Genomic DNA, 17,231 nt, shown 5'->3' with positions numbered 1-17,231 from the left:
CAGTATCCCAATCTTCTACCCCACGTATTTTCCTTGCCTCAGTGTACCCCAGGACCCTCACTCACTTTATGCATTTCTAGTTTCTCTCCATTCCTTCCCCTTCCCACTTGTGGGGGACTCTGCCTCTCTCCGGTGGGCTCTAGGACCCCGACTCATTTTTTGCTTAGTGGACCCTCCAGCCTCTCCCGGGTGCACTTTTGATCGCTCCTCCTTATTTTACCTGGGTTCAGCTCCTCCTGGGAAAATTCAGTCCCTCAACCCTTCTGTACCCAGGACCCCCACTCAGTTTCTGAGTCAGATGTCTCCTCCCCCGCTTCCCCATCTACCTTGCTTTACCTTCCTGTCTCTCCTTTGCGGGGTCTCTCAGTGTATTCTCAGCCCTCCATCACCTCTGAAAGACTCCAGATCACTCAGGCCTCTCCGTGTGCATCCCGGGACCACCCCCTCCCCCCAACACACACACACTTGCTCAGTACCAATTCCTCGTATTCCTTATATCAGTAAAATCATCACTCTCCCCGAAACCTCTCCCGGTGTGCCTCGGATCGCCCCAGCAGCCCCTTCCTCAAGCACCCTAGGGTCCTCTGGCCCCTCCCCCTGCAGGCGCTCCGAGCCACCCAGCCCGTGGCTGCTGTTTACAAGGACACGCGCTTCCTGACAATGACGCGAGCCGCCTCCTCCCCTTCCCCACGCTCCAGAAGGGGGGCGCGGGGGCCTGGCTCGGGCGACAGCCAATCAGAGCGCACTTCCGCGGCTGACAACCGCGGTATAAAGGCTTGTGGCTCTGGCGGAGCGGCCGGGACCTTGAGCACGGCCAGGCCAGCACCGGAGCCAGCAGGGAGCAGGGAGCAAGGGGGAAGCGACACCAAGAAAACGAGCGCGCCAGAGAGGGGCAGAGGGGCTCGAGAAGCCGCACAGAGCTTCCTCGCACAGCCTCCGACTGGCCTCTCCCGACCAGTGCCAGCCCTCAGGAACGTTCGTCCAGACACCTGATACAGGCACAGCCGCGGACTGCGCGCGGCTCGCTGCAGCGAGGCCCGGGGCGGCCCCGCAGGGACCCCCTCAGACCGCCCGGGCCGCCCGGATGTGCACTAAAATGGAACAGCCCTTCTACCACGACGACTCATACGCAGCGGCGGGATACGGCCGGACCCCGGGCGGCCTCTCTCTACACGACTACAAACTCCTGAAACCCAGCCTGGCGCTCAACCTGGCCGACCCCTACCGAAATCTCAAAGCACCCGGTGCGCGGGGTCCCGGCCCAGAGGGCAACGGCGGAGGCAGCTACTTTCCCAGCCAGGGTTCGGACACAGGCGCGTCGCTCAAGCTCGCCTCATCGGAGCTGGAGCGCCTGATCGTCCCCAACAGCAACGGCGTGATCACGACGACGCCCACGCCCCCGGGACAGTACTTTTACCCCCGCGGGGGTGGCAGCGGTGGAGGTGCGGGGGGCGCAGGGGGCGGCGTCACTGAGGAGCAGGAAGGCTTCGCCGACGGCTTTGTAAAAGCGCTGGACGACCTGCACAAGATGAACCACGTGACGCCCCCCAACGTGTCCCTGGGCGCCAGCGGGGGCCCCCCAGCCGGGCCCGGGAGCGTCTACGCCGGCCCGGAGCCGCCTCCAGTCTACACCAACCTCAGCAGCTATTCTCCGGCCTCTGCGCCCTCCGGAGGAGCCGGGGCCGCCGTCGGGACAGGGAGCTCCTACCCGACGGCCACCATCAGCTACCTCCCACACGCGCCGCCCTTCGCCGGCGGCCACCCGGCGCAGCTGGGCCTGGGCCGTGGCGCCTCCGCCTTCAAGGAGGAACCGCAGACCGTGCCTGAGGCGCGCAGCCGCGATGCCACGCCGCCGGTGTCCCCCATCAACATGGAAGACCAGGAGCGCATCAAAGTAGAGCGCAAGCGGCTGCGAAACCGGCTGGCGGCCACCAAGTGCCGGAAGCGGAAGCTGGAGCGCATCGCGCGCCTGGAGGACAAGGTGAAGACACTCAAGGCGGAGAACGCGGGGCTGTCCAACACTGCCGGCCTCCTCCGGGAGCAGGTGGCCCAGCTCAAACAGAAGGTCATGACCCACGTCAGCAATGGCTGCCAACTGCTGCTTGGGGTCAAGGGACACGCCTTCTGAGCGCCCCCTTCTCCCCCGTACGGACATTTCCCCAACCTGGACGGCTGGGCGCACGCCTCCCATGGGGCGAGGGGGCAGGCGGTGGGCACTGGCCCTGGGGCCTGAGGACGCTACAAACCACACTGGACTCCTGCTCGCCCGCTCTGCGCCCAGTCCTTCCACCTCAACGTTTACAAGCCCCCCTTCCACTATTTTTTTTTATTTTTTTTTCTGCAGAACTCAATTCATATTGAATATAATATATTTGTGTATTTAACAGGGAGGGGAGGAGGGGACGATTGCGGCGGAGCTGGTTCCGCCGCCCGGTACTCTAGCCCTCGGGGATACTGGGGAGAGGACCCCCGCCCCCTGCCCTCCCCCCTCTGAACCGTACTGTGGAGAAGAAACACGCAGTCGGTTTCTAAAGGATTTATTTTAAGCTCTGTTTTTGTGTGAGTTCGTTTATTGTCCTTTTTATTGAATCTATTTAAGTAAAAAAAAAAGTTCTTTATTAATTTCTGTTGTCTTTTTTTCCAAGCCGGGAGGGTGGAGGGAGGGGAGTACTGGGCAGCCCCCACCCCGCGGCTGTTTGTGGCTTGCTCCTGAAACTGTGTCAACCTCGCCAGCTCTGTTCAGGCATCTTACGTCCTCAGCCCGGGTATCCAACCCGTCTCGCGTCTCCTGATCTCCCGGATTGGAAGGTACAGGGTGGGTACACAGTCCAGCAACCCCCCCACCCCAGCGCCAGGGGACAGGATGCCTGGGGCGAGACGCTCAGCGCGCAGGCGCGGCACCGCCCAGCCGCGCGCTCAGGGGCTTTCCCCGCTGACGCTGCGGAAGCGCTGTCCAAACATGGGCCGATTCTGCCCAGTGACGCGACAGCGGTCTCCGGGCAGATTCCGGGAATCCCCTCCCCCGCTCTGCCGGGCAGGGCTCCGGCGCCGGGAAGGGGGCCGGGATTTTCCCAGGCTGGCGGCTACCGAGGCCCGGAAAGCCCCAGGCCTGGGTCCAGAGCGTCCGCGGTGGGCGGGCCGCGCTCCAGAGCCCCAGGAGCCACCCCAGAGTTTCCCCCATCGGGCTGGCCCCTGGGTCCTGCCCAGCCCACGCCCGCTGCGTTTGACCTGACCCGGGCGAGGGGATGCAGTTGCCTGCGCGTCGTTGCCACCACGATCCCCTCCCCACCCCCGCCAGGAAGGGCGGTGCCCGCCTGCCAGTTTCCCCTCCCGGGTGCCAGGCCGGGAGCGGGGCGACTGCCAGGTCTGGTCCTGCCGGGGCGGCTGCTCGGGCCGCCGGGCGCCGCCGCCGCCCTCGCACGGGGCTGCCTCCCCCGCAGCTAGGACGGGTGGGAGGGCGGCTGGCGAGCCCCGATGGGGAATCTGGCAGGCTTCGGAGCTGGAAGCCCCCAGTACAGCAGAGAAAAACACAAACTGAGAAACCAGGCCACAGGGCCTAGGTGCGGTAGAACAGACGTTTCATTAATTTGTTTATAAAATACTGAACGACCCGGTCCTGGGGTCACTAGCTGGGCCAGGGCAGACAGACAATAAACAAGCAAACATGATTTGGAGATGGTGGTTAGTGCCAGGAAGAGGAAAAAAAAAAAAAAAACTGGTCACAATGGTCGTGATGAATCGGGGAGGTGAGCTGCTTTAGAGAATGAATTGGGAACACGAAACTTTAATGAGGCTATTTTTCAGCTGACCACTGAGAAAATCCTGAGTAAGAGAGTTCTGCCAGAGAGAATAGTACATGCAAAGTTTCTGTGGCCAGAACAAGATCAGGCTGTTAAAGAACACCAAGCCACTGTGCTTCAGTGGAGTGAACCCACGGAGGTGGAGATGAGGTCAGGGAAGACCACGTAGGGCCTTGTGGAGGAGTATAGATAAAATTCCAAGGCCGAGGACTTCCCTCGTGGTCCAGTGGCTAAGAATCCGCCTGCTGGCTTAGTTGCTGTGGAGCAACTAAGCCAGTGTGATGTGCCACTACTACTGAAGCCAGTGCTCTAGGGGCCCTGCTTCCGCAACTAGAGTAGCCCCTACTCGCTGCGACTAGAGAAAGCCAACACTCAGCAGTGCAGGCCTAGGGCAGTCAAAATAATTTACAAATTTTAAAAACAATAGAATAAAAGCTCCAGGGCTGAGATGAATGACTTTGGAGGGCATTAGGCTGGAGTACTACTAATGGTGGTGGGGGTTTAGTCACTAAGCCATGTCTGACTCTTTAGTGACCCCATGGACCGTAGTCTGCCAGGCTCCTCTGTCCATGGGATTTTCCAGGCCAAGAATACTGGAGTGGGTTGCCATTTCCTCCTCCAGGGGATCTTCTTGACTCAGGGATTGAACCTGCAACTCCTGCATTACAGGCAAATTCTTTACTGACTAAGCCGCTAGGGAAGCTTAATAATGGGTCTATGGATTAAATGAGCATGTCAGTCCTGTGGAAGGAAATGAGGACTAAGAATGGCAACACCACTTGCCTGAAAAAGTACAGCATCAAACTTCACACCTTAGAACACTGTGTTGCTCCCAACACCTGTCTTCTTGTGTAACCCTCACCCTTCCATTTCAGGGACAGGACATAGACTTTCCAACATCTGGTGGTGCAGAAATTGCAGCAGAACTATGCATGTACCTCAAGCTCCCACTCTTGGTTCTACTTTCAGGATTGGGTCCCCACCTTCTTCCAGTCCCAGGGACCTGGTCCTAATAACCATTAATAGAGCCCCGATCTTCACGTACTTCTTTTAACATGCATTGTCTTCATTCCCATTGGTCGTCTTTATTCCCGTTTTGCTATTGAAAAGACCCAGGGTAGATCACAGCTCCTAAGCGGCTTTTTAACCCAGGCTGGCTGCTAAGGTGTGGGCGCTGCCCGGCCTGGCCAGGTTTCAGGTAGTAAGGCAGCCTGGGACTTGCTCCCTGCAAGGGGCAACAGCGCCAACCTCCTCACCTTCAGGCCACGGAGAAAGGAAGCAGCGAGCATGAAGCAAGGTTGCCACCTTGTGGTGGAGATCGGTAACTACAATGTCAGTTTCCCAGAGCACAGCCTGGAGAAAGCGGCCGGGGGTGGTACCACACCAGGACAAACCACACAGAAGACTCAGATCTGTCCCTAATACTTTATTAGTCACCTATAGGCCTGTTCTCAGTTATGTGGGCTCCAAGGAGGGGGTCACCATTCACCAGCTCGCAGCTGGGAGCTTGAGAAGGACTTGGCCTAACCCTCTGTGGTCATGGACTGTGGAGTCTGAAGGAGCAGGTCCGGCATTTCCTGGGTCAGTACAGGACACAGGTAGGGGCCTAGAGGCGGGCCAGGAGCCCAGGCGTGCCACCATCTGCCAGCCTAGTTGTGTTTGGAGAAATATTCCTTGCTGTCGTCCACATTGGGCTTGATCGTGTCACTGCCCGGTGTCCAGCCAGCGGGGCAGACTGTGGAAAAACAGGGATGCACATGTGAGGCTTGAGTGCCATGTTCAAGGGAGAGCAGTAGTGAGGGGACAGAGAGAGGCCAAGAGCATGAGCTGCAGAAGCAAAAGCCTAGAGCCAAGTGGTCCAGGCCTAAGACCATGCTACATGATGAAAGAAACCCTCCGCGCTCAGCCGCAGGACTGTCTGACATTTTTGGGGGGCTGTACCTCAAGGCATGTGGGATCTTAGTTTTCCGACCAGGGATTGAACCTGTGCCCCTCGCAGTGGAAGTTTCAACCACTGAACTGCCAGGGAAGCCCCTGTTTTATTTTTTGGCCATGCCGTGTGGCTTATGGAATCGTAGTTCCCTGATCAGGGACTGAACTGAGGCCCTTAACAGTAAAAGTTTGGAAACCACTGGACCGCCAGCGAATTCCCTGGCTGATATTTTAGTTTCTTTCCGACTTCTTGAATCACATCTTTCTCTCTTAGCCCCTGCCCCAGTGGACTTCAAGGGCCAGTGGCCTTCACAGGAGAAGATAACTCTGATCCAATTAACATTCAAGCCTTCCTTGGTACAGGCCTTCTCAAATATCTTCTGTAGAGTTCTATTACCTCCCCAGTTATCTGCCCTTATACTGGGGTAGTATCTCCCCCACCAGACTAGAATTTTCTTGCAGACCTTGAGCTGAATCTTCTCTGGGGCCCTCACATCCAGCCCACACAAGTGATAGAGCAGGCCTTGAACATATGTGTGCATGACACAGGGGCCGTGTATGTACCCACGTGTGGACACATGTGACTGGGTGTGTCTGCTCACCTTCCCCATGCTCATCTGTGTACTGGAAAGCCTGGACCAGCCTCAGAGCCTCATCCACGGAGCGTCCCACGGGCAAATCATTGACGGTGACCTGGCGAAGGACACCCTTGCCATCGATGACAAAGAGGCCCCTGAGATATTGGAGTTCACAGTGAGGAGCCGGGGCTGCCGCTGTCAGGACCCGGGGAGGGAGCACAGACACCCTGCTAGCCATAGGGTGAGAGTGGTCCCCTCACCCTGAGGATGGGGGCTTCCCGAGGTTCCCTCAGTACCTGTAGGCGACCCCCTCATCTTCCTTCAGCACGCCATAATCACTGGACAACTTTCTGGTTACATCAGCCAGCAGGGGGATGTTCAGCGGGCCCAGGCCTCCCTCCTTCCGGGGAGTGTTGATCCTGAGGGTGGGGGAGAGAAGGTTGGGACCTCAGGATGGCTGGTGCAGCAGGGTCCCTACCCTGTGATAAGGGCCTGGGTGTGATAAGGGCTGGGAAAGGGGGTGCTGGAGGTGAGAGATAAGGGGCCTGAGAGCAAGTCCCAGGGAGCCTGGCCCACCCCACCCTGAAGTGGGTGCAGAGGCTGCTTCCCACAGCTGGAGAAGACTAAGCCAATACTCTAGCAAAGTGACTTCACATGTGCAGCAGCAACGGAAGGCAGAGAACCTGCCCTGAAGTCCCCATTCTCCTCTTTCGAACTCTTAAACTGGAGTTTCCACCTGGCTCAAATAGTTCTTGAGAGGGAAGCTGCATTGCCCTGACTGAGAAAAAACATTTATCAATCCCTATGCCACAGAAACTACTTTCCAAAGGTTAATTAATGTCATTATCATGAAGGACTTGGGAGTCACCCTCCCCATTATTTTCTTGCTGGGAACCGGATACGCAGAGGTTGCCCATTGAGCAGAACACACAGCTGGGGCCCTGGAGAGGTGTAGGTTTAGCTGCACCCTCCCTCCTTGCTGGTGATCTGCATTCCTACCAAGCCAGGTGGGTGAACTGAGAATCCACGGAGACGCCCAGCACCTCGCAGTTCAGCTTGTGGAAGTCCGCAGCACGGTCGCTGAAAGCTACGATCTCCGTGGGGCACACAAAGGTAAAGTCCAGCGGGTAGAAAAAGAGGACCACGTACTTCCCTGGGGTGGGAAGAGACGAGGAGTTGGGGCTCTGGCCCTCTAGGGCCTGTGCCCCGCCCCCCACCGCGGCGCCCATCCAGGCCCTCACCTTTGTAGTCTGAAAGCTTCACCTCCTTGAAGGCGCCATCCACCACCGCGGTGGCCTGAAATTCCGGGGCGGGCTTTCCGAGGTGCGCCTTGCCGCAGGCCATGACTGAAAGCTGAGACCCCCCCCCCGCCCGCCCCACCCACGGCGGGTCAGTGAGCTCTGGACGACCCTTTGTCTTCACTTCCCAAGGTCACGCTGCATATCCGGCCGAGTTACCAAGTCAGAGTGACGGAGACACTTGCTGCCCTGCCCCGCACCCTCTCCGGGACCAGGTCGGCGCGGCCGGGAGACTTTAGGAGACCCGCCCACCTGGACAGCTAGGGCGGCCGGGCTGCTGCCGCCCGCTCCCCAGTTAGCGTGTCGGCCGTAGCGCGATCACGCAAGCCCACTCGCCCAGGAGATGTCGCAAGTTGGGGACGGGGAGCATGGGGATGCGGCCGATACTCCAAGGTTCTGGCCTCTGTTTCCCGCCCCCCACCCCCACTCCCACTCCCGCAAGGACAAAGGCAGCCGCCAAGGCGGGCGGAAAACAAAGGCCGCAGACGCTGAGGTCTGGATTGGGCCTGAGCTGCTCCAAGGAGGCCCACCCCGTAGCCCGATGCACTCCCGGTGTCCATACCTGCGTGGGTAAGGGCGGGACGCACCAACTCTCGGATGCACGGACTTGATTTCGCAGGGCCGAGCGAGCCTGGGCCCGCGTCGCCTTTTATAGTCGGCCCGAACCATGACGCCTAGGGCGCGGGGAGGTGGGCGGACTTACTGAGCGGTCGGGTCCACTGCAAGAAGCTCAGGGGAGGGGAAGCGGAGCCGGCCGCGACCACGCGCCCCCGAGTGGCGGGGGGAGACGCGCAGCCTCCGGCCCAGACCACTGCACCCGACCGCGGGGGGTGATGCGCGGGGGCTCCTCTTTGGAGCGCGCCGGGGTCGGTTGGAGTCCGGCATGGCCCGGAGCCAGGCGGCACTGCTACTGCCGTCTCTGATGCTCCTGCTGCTGGTGACCCCTGCCCAGGTCTCCCCCGACTACCAGTACTTCGGCCAGCAGGGCGAAGGGGACACCTGGGAGCAGCTGCGGCTGCAGCATCAGGAGAAAGGTAACTGCAGGCCGCGGATATGACAGTGCAGAAAGGAGCCTCATTTGCCACCACTTCACCAACTGGTTGCAGATAGACCCTCCTCCAGGGACTTCAAGTTTCTGCCTTGCTGAGCCCTGGGGGTACCTCTTGGGCTGGTTACTTTGGCTTAGTTTTCTCATCTGTAAATTAAGATAGTGTCTTTAAGCAGTTTACACGGGGAGAGGGGAGTGGACAGGCAATAAACACCAACGCAGACGTGTCCATAAATTCATGGATAAGTGCTGAGAAAGGCGGAGATAGAGAAGGCAGGGCGCATGTAAACTTCTAAAGTCAGAGAAGGCCTCCTGGCTGAAGATAGGTAACCAGTGCAGCCGGAATGACAAGCAAAAAGCCCCAAAAGCGAAGATTTAAGGGGAGGAGCGCGCCAGGGAGTCGGAGCAGCAAGTGCCAAGATGGAAAGAGGAATGGAAAGAGGGCAGTGTTGTCTGGCAGAGACTTGATGAGGGCATGAGGTGTCAGGACTTTCTGAGCCCCAGACTTGAGCTAAGACCTGTCAGCTAGGGCCGTAGGGAAGAGTCTGTAAAAGAACAGTTGTAAAGGGCGTCTGATAAATGTAGCTGCTTTAAAAGTGGTCAAGATAATTGTTTTTGTATTCGTGCATAGCCAGGGGCTTTAAGTACCTTCATTATGCTAATTATGTCCTTTAATTTACCACCTGGTAACACCGCTGGTCAGGTGACACTGGACTTGTTGGACCGGCTTGTGATCATACCCTTGTAGGGAGAAGTCACCTTCAGACGGTGGCCACCATGTGTGTTGTACCACACCCCCAACTGGACAGGCAGGCACAGATGGGAAGTGTCATTTGGCAGCCCCTCTGGGCCACTCACCAGATGTGTGAGCTTGGAAAGGTGGGTTGCTCTTCTTAGGGCTCAGTTTCCCCACCTGGGACTAGTGGGAAGATTAGAGATCATCTGTGTCGGGATAGGTGGCAGACAAACATGGCTGAGCAAATATGCTGTTGTTCAGTCGCTCAGCCGTGTCCGACTCCTTGCGACCCCACGGGCTGCAGCACGCCAGGCTTCCCTGTTCTTCACCATCTCCGGAAGTCTGGAACTGTTATTTGTTAGTATATTTCTCTTCCGCCCTCCTTAGAATGGGGGGATATAGGTTCCCCCTCTACCTGGCCCTCCATCCCTAGAATTGGAAGACTCTGTCCTGGGCCCTTGGGGAAAGTGGCGCTGTTTCTGCGACCTGGGCAAGCAGGAGCGCAGCCGCGAGGTTGTGGGCACTTCGCCGGGCCCGGTGTTCATGGACCGCGAGAATCTGGTGCAGGTGCGACCCTGCCGGCAACGGGATTGTTCATCCTGCGAGCCGAACGACTGCGACTGGAGGCTCTGAGCCCGGGTGAGCAGCGGGCGTGGAGGAGGCGCCCCCCGCCCGCGGCGGGCTGGCTTGTCCGGGGCCCTGAGTCCCCAGGGTGGGAGGGGACAGAGGAAGGGCTGTACGTGGGGGCGCGGGTACGAGGCGGGCATCGGGAAAAGGAACACTAAATCTGGGGCTTGGGCAGAGCGTGGGAAAGCAGAGCTGAGTCAGGAGATGCGAGCCTCGCTGATATCCGAGGAGAAAGGAAGATAGACGGTGGGGGTGGGGAGGGGAAAACGGAGATGGAGGAACAGAAACCCACAAGCTGAGGGCGTGAGCCCTGATGAAAGCAGAAAATAGAAAGAGATGCGTTCGTTGGAACAAATCCAGGAGGCGTGCTCCTCGCTAAGACGTGAGAAAAAGAAGGAAAAGAGCAGAGGAGGGGACGGGGGCTTGAACCCTGAGTTTGGCAGGGGGAGGGAGCCTGCGTGATGGACGAAGACTCTAAGCTGGATTCTGGAGAAGTCTGGGGTCTCTGTTCAGAGGTAGAGGAGGCTTAGCCCGAAAGAGAAGATACAAAGCGGGCGGGGGGTAGGGGGGAGGCGCTTCCGGTGAGCTACGAGGGAGTTGGGGGTTCCAAGTCCGAAGGTTTGAGTCCAGTGAGAGCCAGAATCCCTAGTATAGGGGGCTTAGACTGTGTGGCGCTCCAGGGACCTCGAACACAGGAGGGCCTGAAACCAGATGGGGGCCGGGAACTCATTGATGCGGACACCGAATTCTTGAGTCTAGTGGTATTTGACCTTCTAGGCTTCGACGGGGCTTCCCAGGTGGCTCAGACGGTAAAGAATCCTCCTGCACTGCGGGAGACCTGGGTTGGGAAGATCCCCTGGAGGAGGGCGTGGCAACCCACTCCAGTATTCTTGCCTGGAGAATCCCATGGACAGAAGAGCCTACAGTCCTAGGGGTCGCAAAGAGTCGGATACGACTGAGCGACTAAGCACAGCACAAGCTTTGATGAGGTCGAGTCCTTCAAGTCTCCCCCTCAATTTCCCCTTTTCTGCCCACTAGCCGCGGCGGGAGGCGCTCCAGAGACACCGGGGCGGAGCTTGGAAAGCGACACCGCCCACCCGGTTCCCCAAAGGCGGAGCTCCCTGGTCAGCCTCGGAAACTACAATTCCCAGGAAGCTGCACGGCAGCGGCGTCGGCGAAGGCTGCGCAAACGTCAACGGCGGCTGGCGCGTTGGGGGCGTGTCCTGCGTGCCGATAGGTCCAGAGCTGGCCCTGCTGCGGGGCCCGCGGAAAACGCGCGGAGAAACCTTTCTTTGCAGACTTCGTTACTACGGCTGGTGGCGGCGGCCGAGGCGGCATGGATCTCAGCGAGCTGGAAAGAGACAATACGGGCCGCTGTCGCCTGAGTTCGCCTGTGCCTCCTGTGTGCCTCAAGGAGCCCTGCGTCCTGGGCGTCGATGAAGCGGGCCGGGGCCCGGTGCTGGGTGCGCCCCCGGGGCCGGGTGGGGGAGGGGCATGATAAAGGGGGATGCAAGTTGCACCAGACTCTGGGGAGGGGAGTGATAGTGGTGATGGCGATGGCATTGGTTATGGCACCGAAAAAAAAGCGGTGATGATGGAATAGAGGTGGCGGCTTTCACGAGCTCACTGGACTCCCTTTTCCCCAGGCCCCATGGTCTATGCTATCTGCTATTGTCCCCTGTCCCGCCTGGAGGATCTGGAGGCCCTAAAAGTGGCAGGTGAGCACTGGGGTCCGTCTAGGGAGGGGGTTCCTGTGCATGGGCACGGGTGGGTGTAGGCTAGAGGAGGAAAGCAGGAACTGGGAGAACCAGCCCCTCCCCTTCTCTCCCAACCCTCCTCCCAGACTCAAAGACCCTGTCGGAGAGCGAGCGGGACAGGCTCTTTGCGAAAATGGAGGAGGACAAGGACTTTGTGGGCTGGGCACTGGACGTGCTGTCTCCAAACCTCATCTCTACCAGCATGCTTGGGCGGTGAGGGGTCCCGAAAGATTGGGGGGGTAGGGAGGAGGGGCAACCAGAGTGGGTTGGAAGGGATGGGTGGCTGGAACGAAGTTGACTGGGTTCTGTCCACCACCACAGGGTCAAATACAACCTGAACGCCCTCTCTCATGATACAGCCACTGGACTAGTGCAATTTGCGTTGGACCAGGGTGTGAACGTGGCCCAGGTGAGCTAACTGTCGGATTGCCCCCATTTGATCATCTCAGGATAAAATAGGAGTGTAGGGGGAAAAAAAAAATAGGAGTGTAGAAGTGCAGTGGATGACTCTGCATCAGACATACCTAGAATATCTCAGGAATGTGCGTCACTGCTGCTGACATCCTACTGTTTTTATTTTATTTTATTGTCTTTTTTTTTTTTTGGCCACACTGCATGGCATGTGGGATCTTAGTTCCGCCACCAGGGTTTGAACCCATACCCACCCCTGCATTGAAAGTGTGGAGTCTTAACCACTGGACTACCAGGGAAGTTCCCCCAACTGTTTTTTCTACCCCAAATGTTTGCTCCACTGAGGACCATTGTGGAGCCCCCAGCCTCACCCCCATCTAATCTCTCTCTCTATCCTAAAAGTTCAGTATCTAGAACGAATCCTACATGTTTGCTTGCTCCATCCTCTTCCAGCCCCCTCCCCTACCACGTGCTCCCCACACAGCAGACAGTCATTTATATTTTTGGAATGTAAATCTTGACATTTAATTTTCTGAGCACTGTGGGAATTAGGAAAACTCACAGGCAAGTGAAGAAATGAGATGAAGTCTCCAGAGAGAAATAGAAGTTGGCACTGCAGCCAGTGCTCTGAGGCAAAGAACAGACTGTTTTGAGAGAATCAGAAGGGCAAGTACACTTGAGATAGGGAATGTAACAAGAGAGGCCTTGCCGAGGAGGTGGCTCAGGTCCAGGCCTCTCTGTGCAATGCTGTGGAGACAAACAAGGACCTTTGCCTATGTAAAGAATGTGGAGCTGCCTATGCAGTGCTGGGACAGACAGACAAGGACCTTGCCCTCAGGGTTCATGACCAAGTCAGGGGAGACAGATAGGCAGCTGGTAAGCAAATAATAAAGGTGGTTTCGAAAATAATAATAGCTGTGGAGATCACTTGTCCTGTTACTTTTCTGACCCCATTTCTGTTCCAGCCATGTGGTGTCTACTGCTGTCCGGAGTACTTGACATGGTCCGGCCTCAGGACCTTTGCACTGGCTGTTCCCTCTGCCTAGAACACTCTTTCTTAGACTTCCCCATGGCTCATTCCCTCATCTCCTTCAGGCCTTTATTCAGATGTCACCACCTCAGAGTACTTTTCCTAAAATACCCCCAAACTGTTGAAAATTATAACCTCTTCTCAGTCTCCCCGATCCTTTTTTATTGATCCTCTTTCCTGTCTCTGGCCCTCACCAGGGTATCTACTCCAGCATGCTTACTGCTGTGTCTCCAACACCTCGAACAGCCTGTGGCATGCAGTAGGTGCTCAGTAAATGTAGAATGGATATAGTGTGATCAGGGAAAGCCTCTTTGGGAGGTGATGTTTGAGCTGAGACCTCTGAGAGAAAGATGCAACCTGGGCCTGGTCATGAGCTGAGAGAAGAATATTCCAGGCAGCGGGAACAGCAAATGCAAGGACTGTGAAGCTGGGTCATCTGCACAGTTGTTTTTTCTGGATGTTTGTTGACTGAGTACATTTCTCTCACCATGGCAGGTGTTTGTGGACACCGTGGGGCTCCCAGAGACATACCAGGAACGCCTGCAGCAGCGTTTTCCTGGCATTGAGGTGACAGTCAAGGCCAAGGCAGATGCCCTCTACCCCGTGGTCAGTGCTGCCAGTATCTGTGCCAAGGTTAGGCCCCCACTGGCCATGGCCAGCTCCCAGCATCCCCCTGGGCAAGGAGGCAGGCATGGCTGCTTCACGGTGTCTGTTGGAGAACCCAAGTGCCTGTTTTGCCCACAGGTGGCCCGAGACCGGGCTGTGAAGAACTGGAAGTTTGTGGAGAAACTGCCGGACCTGGACACTGATTATGGCTCGGGCTACCCTAATGGTGAGCAGATGGCAGCCACAGTAAACGAACAAGGCGGGCTTGGCGTGCTTCTGAGGTTTTCTAAGTTGTTCCTCTCAGCCTACTCTGCAGCAGAAGAGGCTGAGGCTCAGATCGGGGTTCCACTTGCTTTCGAGTGGTAGCGCTGTATTCCAGCTGGCAGGCCCCTCTTCCTTCTGCCTCCCTCCCTCCCTCTCCGCTGTCTCTCTGGAGCTCCAACGAAGCACGGAGACTGGTGGTGGACCTAAGGGGCAGAGTAAGGGGTACCAGTTCCTGTCCAGTGGCCCCAGCTTGAATCCATTGTTTGTCTTCATTAAGAGGCTCAGTCTCCCTGTTTGTAAGGTGGAAATGACTGTGCCGCATCCCCAGTAAACTCTGCTGAAGGCACACAAGGGCAGAGACGATGATTCAGTGGCTGGGGACAAGGAACCCTTTGGCACTTGGGTGGGGCCACCTAGCAAGTCTGGGATTGTACCTAGGTGAGGCCAAAGGGAGGAAAACCAAGTCTAGGCCAAACACAGACTGGGCGGTGTTCATGCTTACTGGGCACCTCATATGTGCCTTGCAGAGCCAAGCCCTGGGGATTTAGCCATGAGCAAGGCAAGCAGGGACCTCCCAGTGCCCACTGAGTTGGTGGACATGGGAAAAATGGGCATTTACCTTATGGTCCACAAATGCTGGTCCAGTGCCTGTTGTCCTTGGGGAAGTAAGCGAGATGACCCAGAGGCAGTCTCCCTGAACTTCACCTTGAGCACCTGTCCTCAGGCAGAGGGTCAGTGGGAACAGCCTGTGCAAGGGTCCCGAGACAGGAAGACGTCTCAGACAGTGATGCATCCCTCGGGTACTCAGGAAGAGGCCTGAGATGAGGTGGTGGGCCCTCAAATGCCAAACTGAGAAGCACGGCAGGGCTCAGGGCTCTCCCACTGTCCCCCCGACCCTGCCCCCAGACCCCAAGACGAAAGCCTGGTTGAGGAAGCATGTGGACCCCGTGTTCGGCTTCCCCCAGTTTGTCCGCTTCAGCTGGCGCACAGCCCAGAGCATCCTGGAGAGTGAGGCAGAAGACGTGATGTGGTAGGTGTCTGGAAGCGAGGGTGAGAGGCCAGGGCTCTGCCTTGCCTGGGAGGACTGGTCCCCCAGAAGTTGGAGCCACCACCTCTTTCCCACAGGGAGGACTCGGAGACTGGGAATCAGGAGGGACCCGGGAAGATCAAGTCCTACTTCAGTGAAAGCCCCCAAAGCTGCCCCCGCCTCCCCCATCGGTACTTCCAGGAGCGGGGCCTGAAGTCAGCCACTGTCCTCTAGAAGCCAGCCTGGACCCCCTTTACCTGCCCCCGCCACACCCGTCCCTCCTCGGTTCGTGATTAAAATTCTTCAAGGAAAGCTAAGTGTGGGGATTCTACTTTGGGATAGAAGTATGCTCTGTCTGCATCTGGACCCAGTCGCTGACTTCTGGAACCTAAACAGGGTGGGTATTGGTTGATTTAATTTGACTTTTTAAATGCCTAGTATGTTTGTTTGATGCAGAATTAGGAACCAGTACACTGAGAAGCTAAGGGCTTCCCGGTGGCACTAGTGGTAAAGAACCCGCCTGCCAATGCAAGCGACATAAGAGACACGGGTTTGATCCCTGGGTCAGGAAGGTCCCCTGGAGGAGGGTATGGCAACTCATTCCAGTGCTCTTGCCTGGAGAATCCGTAGACAGAGGAGCCTGCTGGGCTCCAGTGAGAAGGTCACAAGGAGCTGGACACAACTGAAGTGACTGAGGGTCCCACCACATACCGCACTGAGAAGCTTCCCTCCCATACTACCCTCCAGCGTCCTGGTGGACTCAATGGGGTGTCTCAGTCCTTTGTGGCCTGTTGTAACAAAATACCACAGGCTGGTGCTTTATAAACAATAGATACTTATATTTAACAGTTCTGGAGGCCAGAAGTCCAAGATCAGGGTACCAACCCAGTTGGCTTTGGGGAGGGCCCTCATCCAGATCACAGATTGCCATCTCCCTGGGTTCTCACGTGAAGGGGTGAGGAATCTGTGGGGTCCCTTTTATGAGGGCACTAATCCCACCCATGAGAGAGCTCCACCCATGTGACCTTGTCCCCTCCCAAGGTTTAAGGTGTCCTCCTTACACCTAACACCATCTTGTTTGGGGGTTAGGATTTCAACCTGAGTTTTTTGGGGGCCGTCCAAACATTCGGACCATAGCAGGTGCCTCCTAGGCCCTTCTGGAGATACCCTGGCGTGTTACTCGTGTATACACAGATACATTGTAACTGGTTCTGTTTTTAAACAAATGAAAACACAGTGTACCTTAGATAGTATACATAGCTGTTTTTAAAATAAATTGTCTATTATTTATGTTTTGGCTGTGGCTGGGTCTTCCTTACTATGCTTTTCTCTAGTTGGGGCAATCAGAGGGTACTCTCTAGCTGTGGAGCTTGGGTGTCTCATTGCAGTGACTTCTTTTGTTGTGGAGCACAGACTCTAGGACACGTAGACTTCAGTAGTTGCAATTCTCGGGCCCAGTTGCCCTGTGGCATGTGGAATCTTCACACAACCAGGGATCGACCCGTGTCCCCCACATTGGCAGCTGAATTCTTAACCAGTGGATGACCAGGGAAGTTCAGGCATGGCTCTCTTTACCACTTACATCTTAGGATAATTCAAATACGTGTCCAAAAGCCTTTCTTGTTCTGATAACAGCTGCAGATTCCTCTGTGGTGTGACTGTCCTGTTGTTTATTTAGCACCTCTTGATAGACCTTGAGTTGTGCCCCAGCTTTCTGTTAAACTTGTACGGCAGGGAATGACAGGTTTGCAGTCACCTTCTCACATTGCTGTGTCTGTAGAACAAATTTCCAGGGGTAGGTTTCCTGGGTTAAACGGACTGTGTGATTTCTAAGTTTTTCTGTGTGTCTGTGTGATTTCTAATTTGAAGAGATATATCCAAATTCCCTCTGTGAAGGTTTGTGCTCAGTGGCACTCCCACAAACAATGTAAGTGAGCATTCGTTTCCCTCACAGCCTTGCCAGCACCAGGACGAGTTTATCTCACTCCGTGAGAAGTTTGGAAGTCAGGAGCTCAACATTAAATACTATCTTTGTTTTTCTGTTTTTAAAAAAATATTTATTTTGTTGCATCCGGTCCTAGTTGTGACATGTGGGATCTTTCGTTGAGGCCCATAGG

At 56.5% G+C, this 17,231-nt stretch overlaps 4 protein-coding genes across 4 annotated transcripts; 3 read left to right on the top strand and 1 right to left on the bottom strand.

Moving 5' to 3' along the window:
• Positions 1-774: 774 nt before the first annotated feature.
• On the top strand, positions 775-2,622 carry JUNB (JunB proto-oncogene, AP-1 transcription factor subunit). The gene has a single exon (XM_020887111.2). The coding sequence runs from the start codon at positions 1,085-1,087 to the stop codon at positions 2,126-2,128; it is 1,044 nt and encodes a 347-aa protein (XP_020742770.1). The 5' UTR covers positions 775-1,084; the 3' UTR covers positions 2,129-2,622.
• Positions 2,623-5,211: 2,589 nt separating this feature from the next.
• Positions 5,212-8,271, bottom strand: PRDX2 (peroxiredoxin 2). Its single transcript, XM_020887110.2, has 6 exons — positions 8,171-8,271; positions 7,552-7,663; positions 7,310-7,463; positions 6,607-6,729; positions 6,335-6,465; positions 5,212-5,535 (listed from the first exon to the last, which is right to left on the bottom strand). The coding sequence occupies exons 2-6, from the start codon at positions 7,652-7,654 to the stop codon at positions 5,450-5,452; spliced, it is 597 nt and encodes a 198-aa protein (XP_020742769.2). The 5' UTR covers positions 7,655-7,663; positions 8,171-8,271; the 3' UTR covers positions 5,212-5,449.
• Positions 8,272-8,368: 97 nt separating this feature from the next.
• On the top strand, positions 8,369-11,146 carry THSD8 (thrombospondin type 1 domain containing 8). Its single transcript, XM_070463446.1, has 3 exons — positions 8,369-8,642; positions 9,826-10,031; positions 11,058-11,146. Exons 1-2 carry the CDS (start codon positions 8,492-8,494, stop codon positions 10,023-10,025), a joined length of 351 nt encoding a protein of 116 aa, XP_070319547.1. The 5' UTR covers positions 8,369-8,491; the 3' UTR covers positions 10,026-10,031; positions 11,058-11,146.
• A 209-nt stretch (positions 11,147-11,355) lies between these two features.
• Positions 11,356-15,426, top strand: RNASEH2A (ribonuclease H2 subunit A). Its single transcript, XM_070463428.1, has 8 exons — positions 11,356-11,482; positions 11,666-11,737; positions 11,863-11,989; positions 12,098-12,185; positions 13,713-13,850; positions 13,962-14,049; positions 14,994-15,117; positions 15,213-15,426. Exons 1-8 carry the CDS (start codon positions 11,356-11,358, stop codon positions 15,346-15,348), a joined length of 900 nt encoding a protein of 299 aa, XP_070319529.1. The 3' UTR covers positions 15,349-15,426.
• The last annotated feature ends 1,805 nt before the right edge of the window (positions 15,427-17,231 follow it).

The sequence above is a fragment of the Odocoileus virginianus genome, chromosome 3, assembly GCF_023699985.2.
Source record: "Odocoileus virginianus isolate 20LAN1187 ecotype Illinois chromosome 3, Ovbor_1.2, whole genome shotgun sequence".
NCBI lineage: Eukaryota > Metazoa > Chordata > Mammalia > Artiodactyla > Cervidae > Odocoileus > Odocoileus virginianus.
This window is presented reverse-complemented; position numbering and strand designations above follow the sequence as displayed.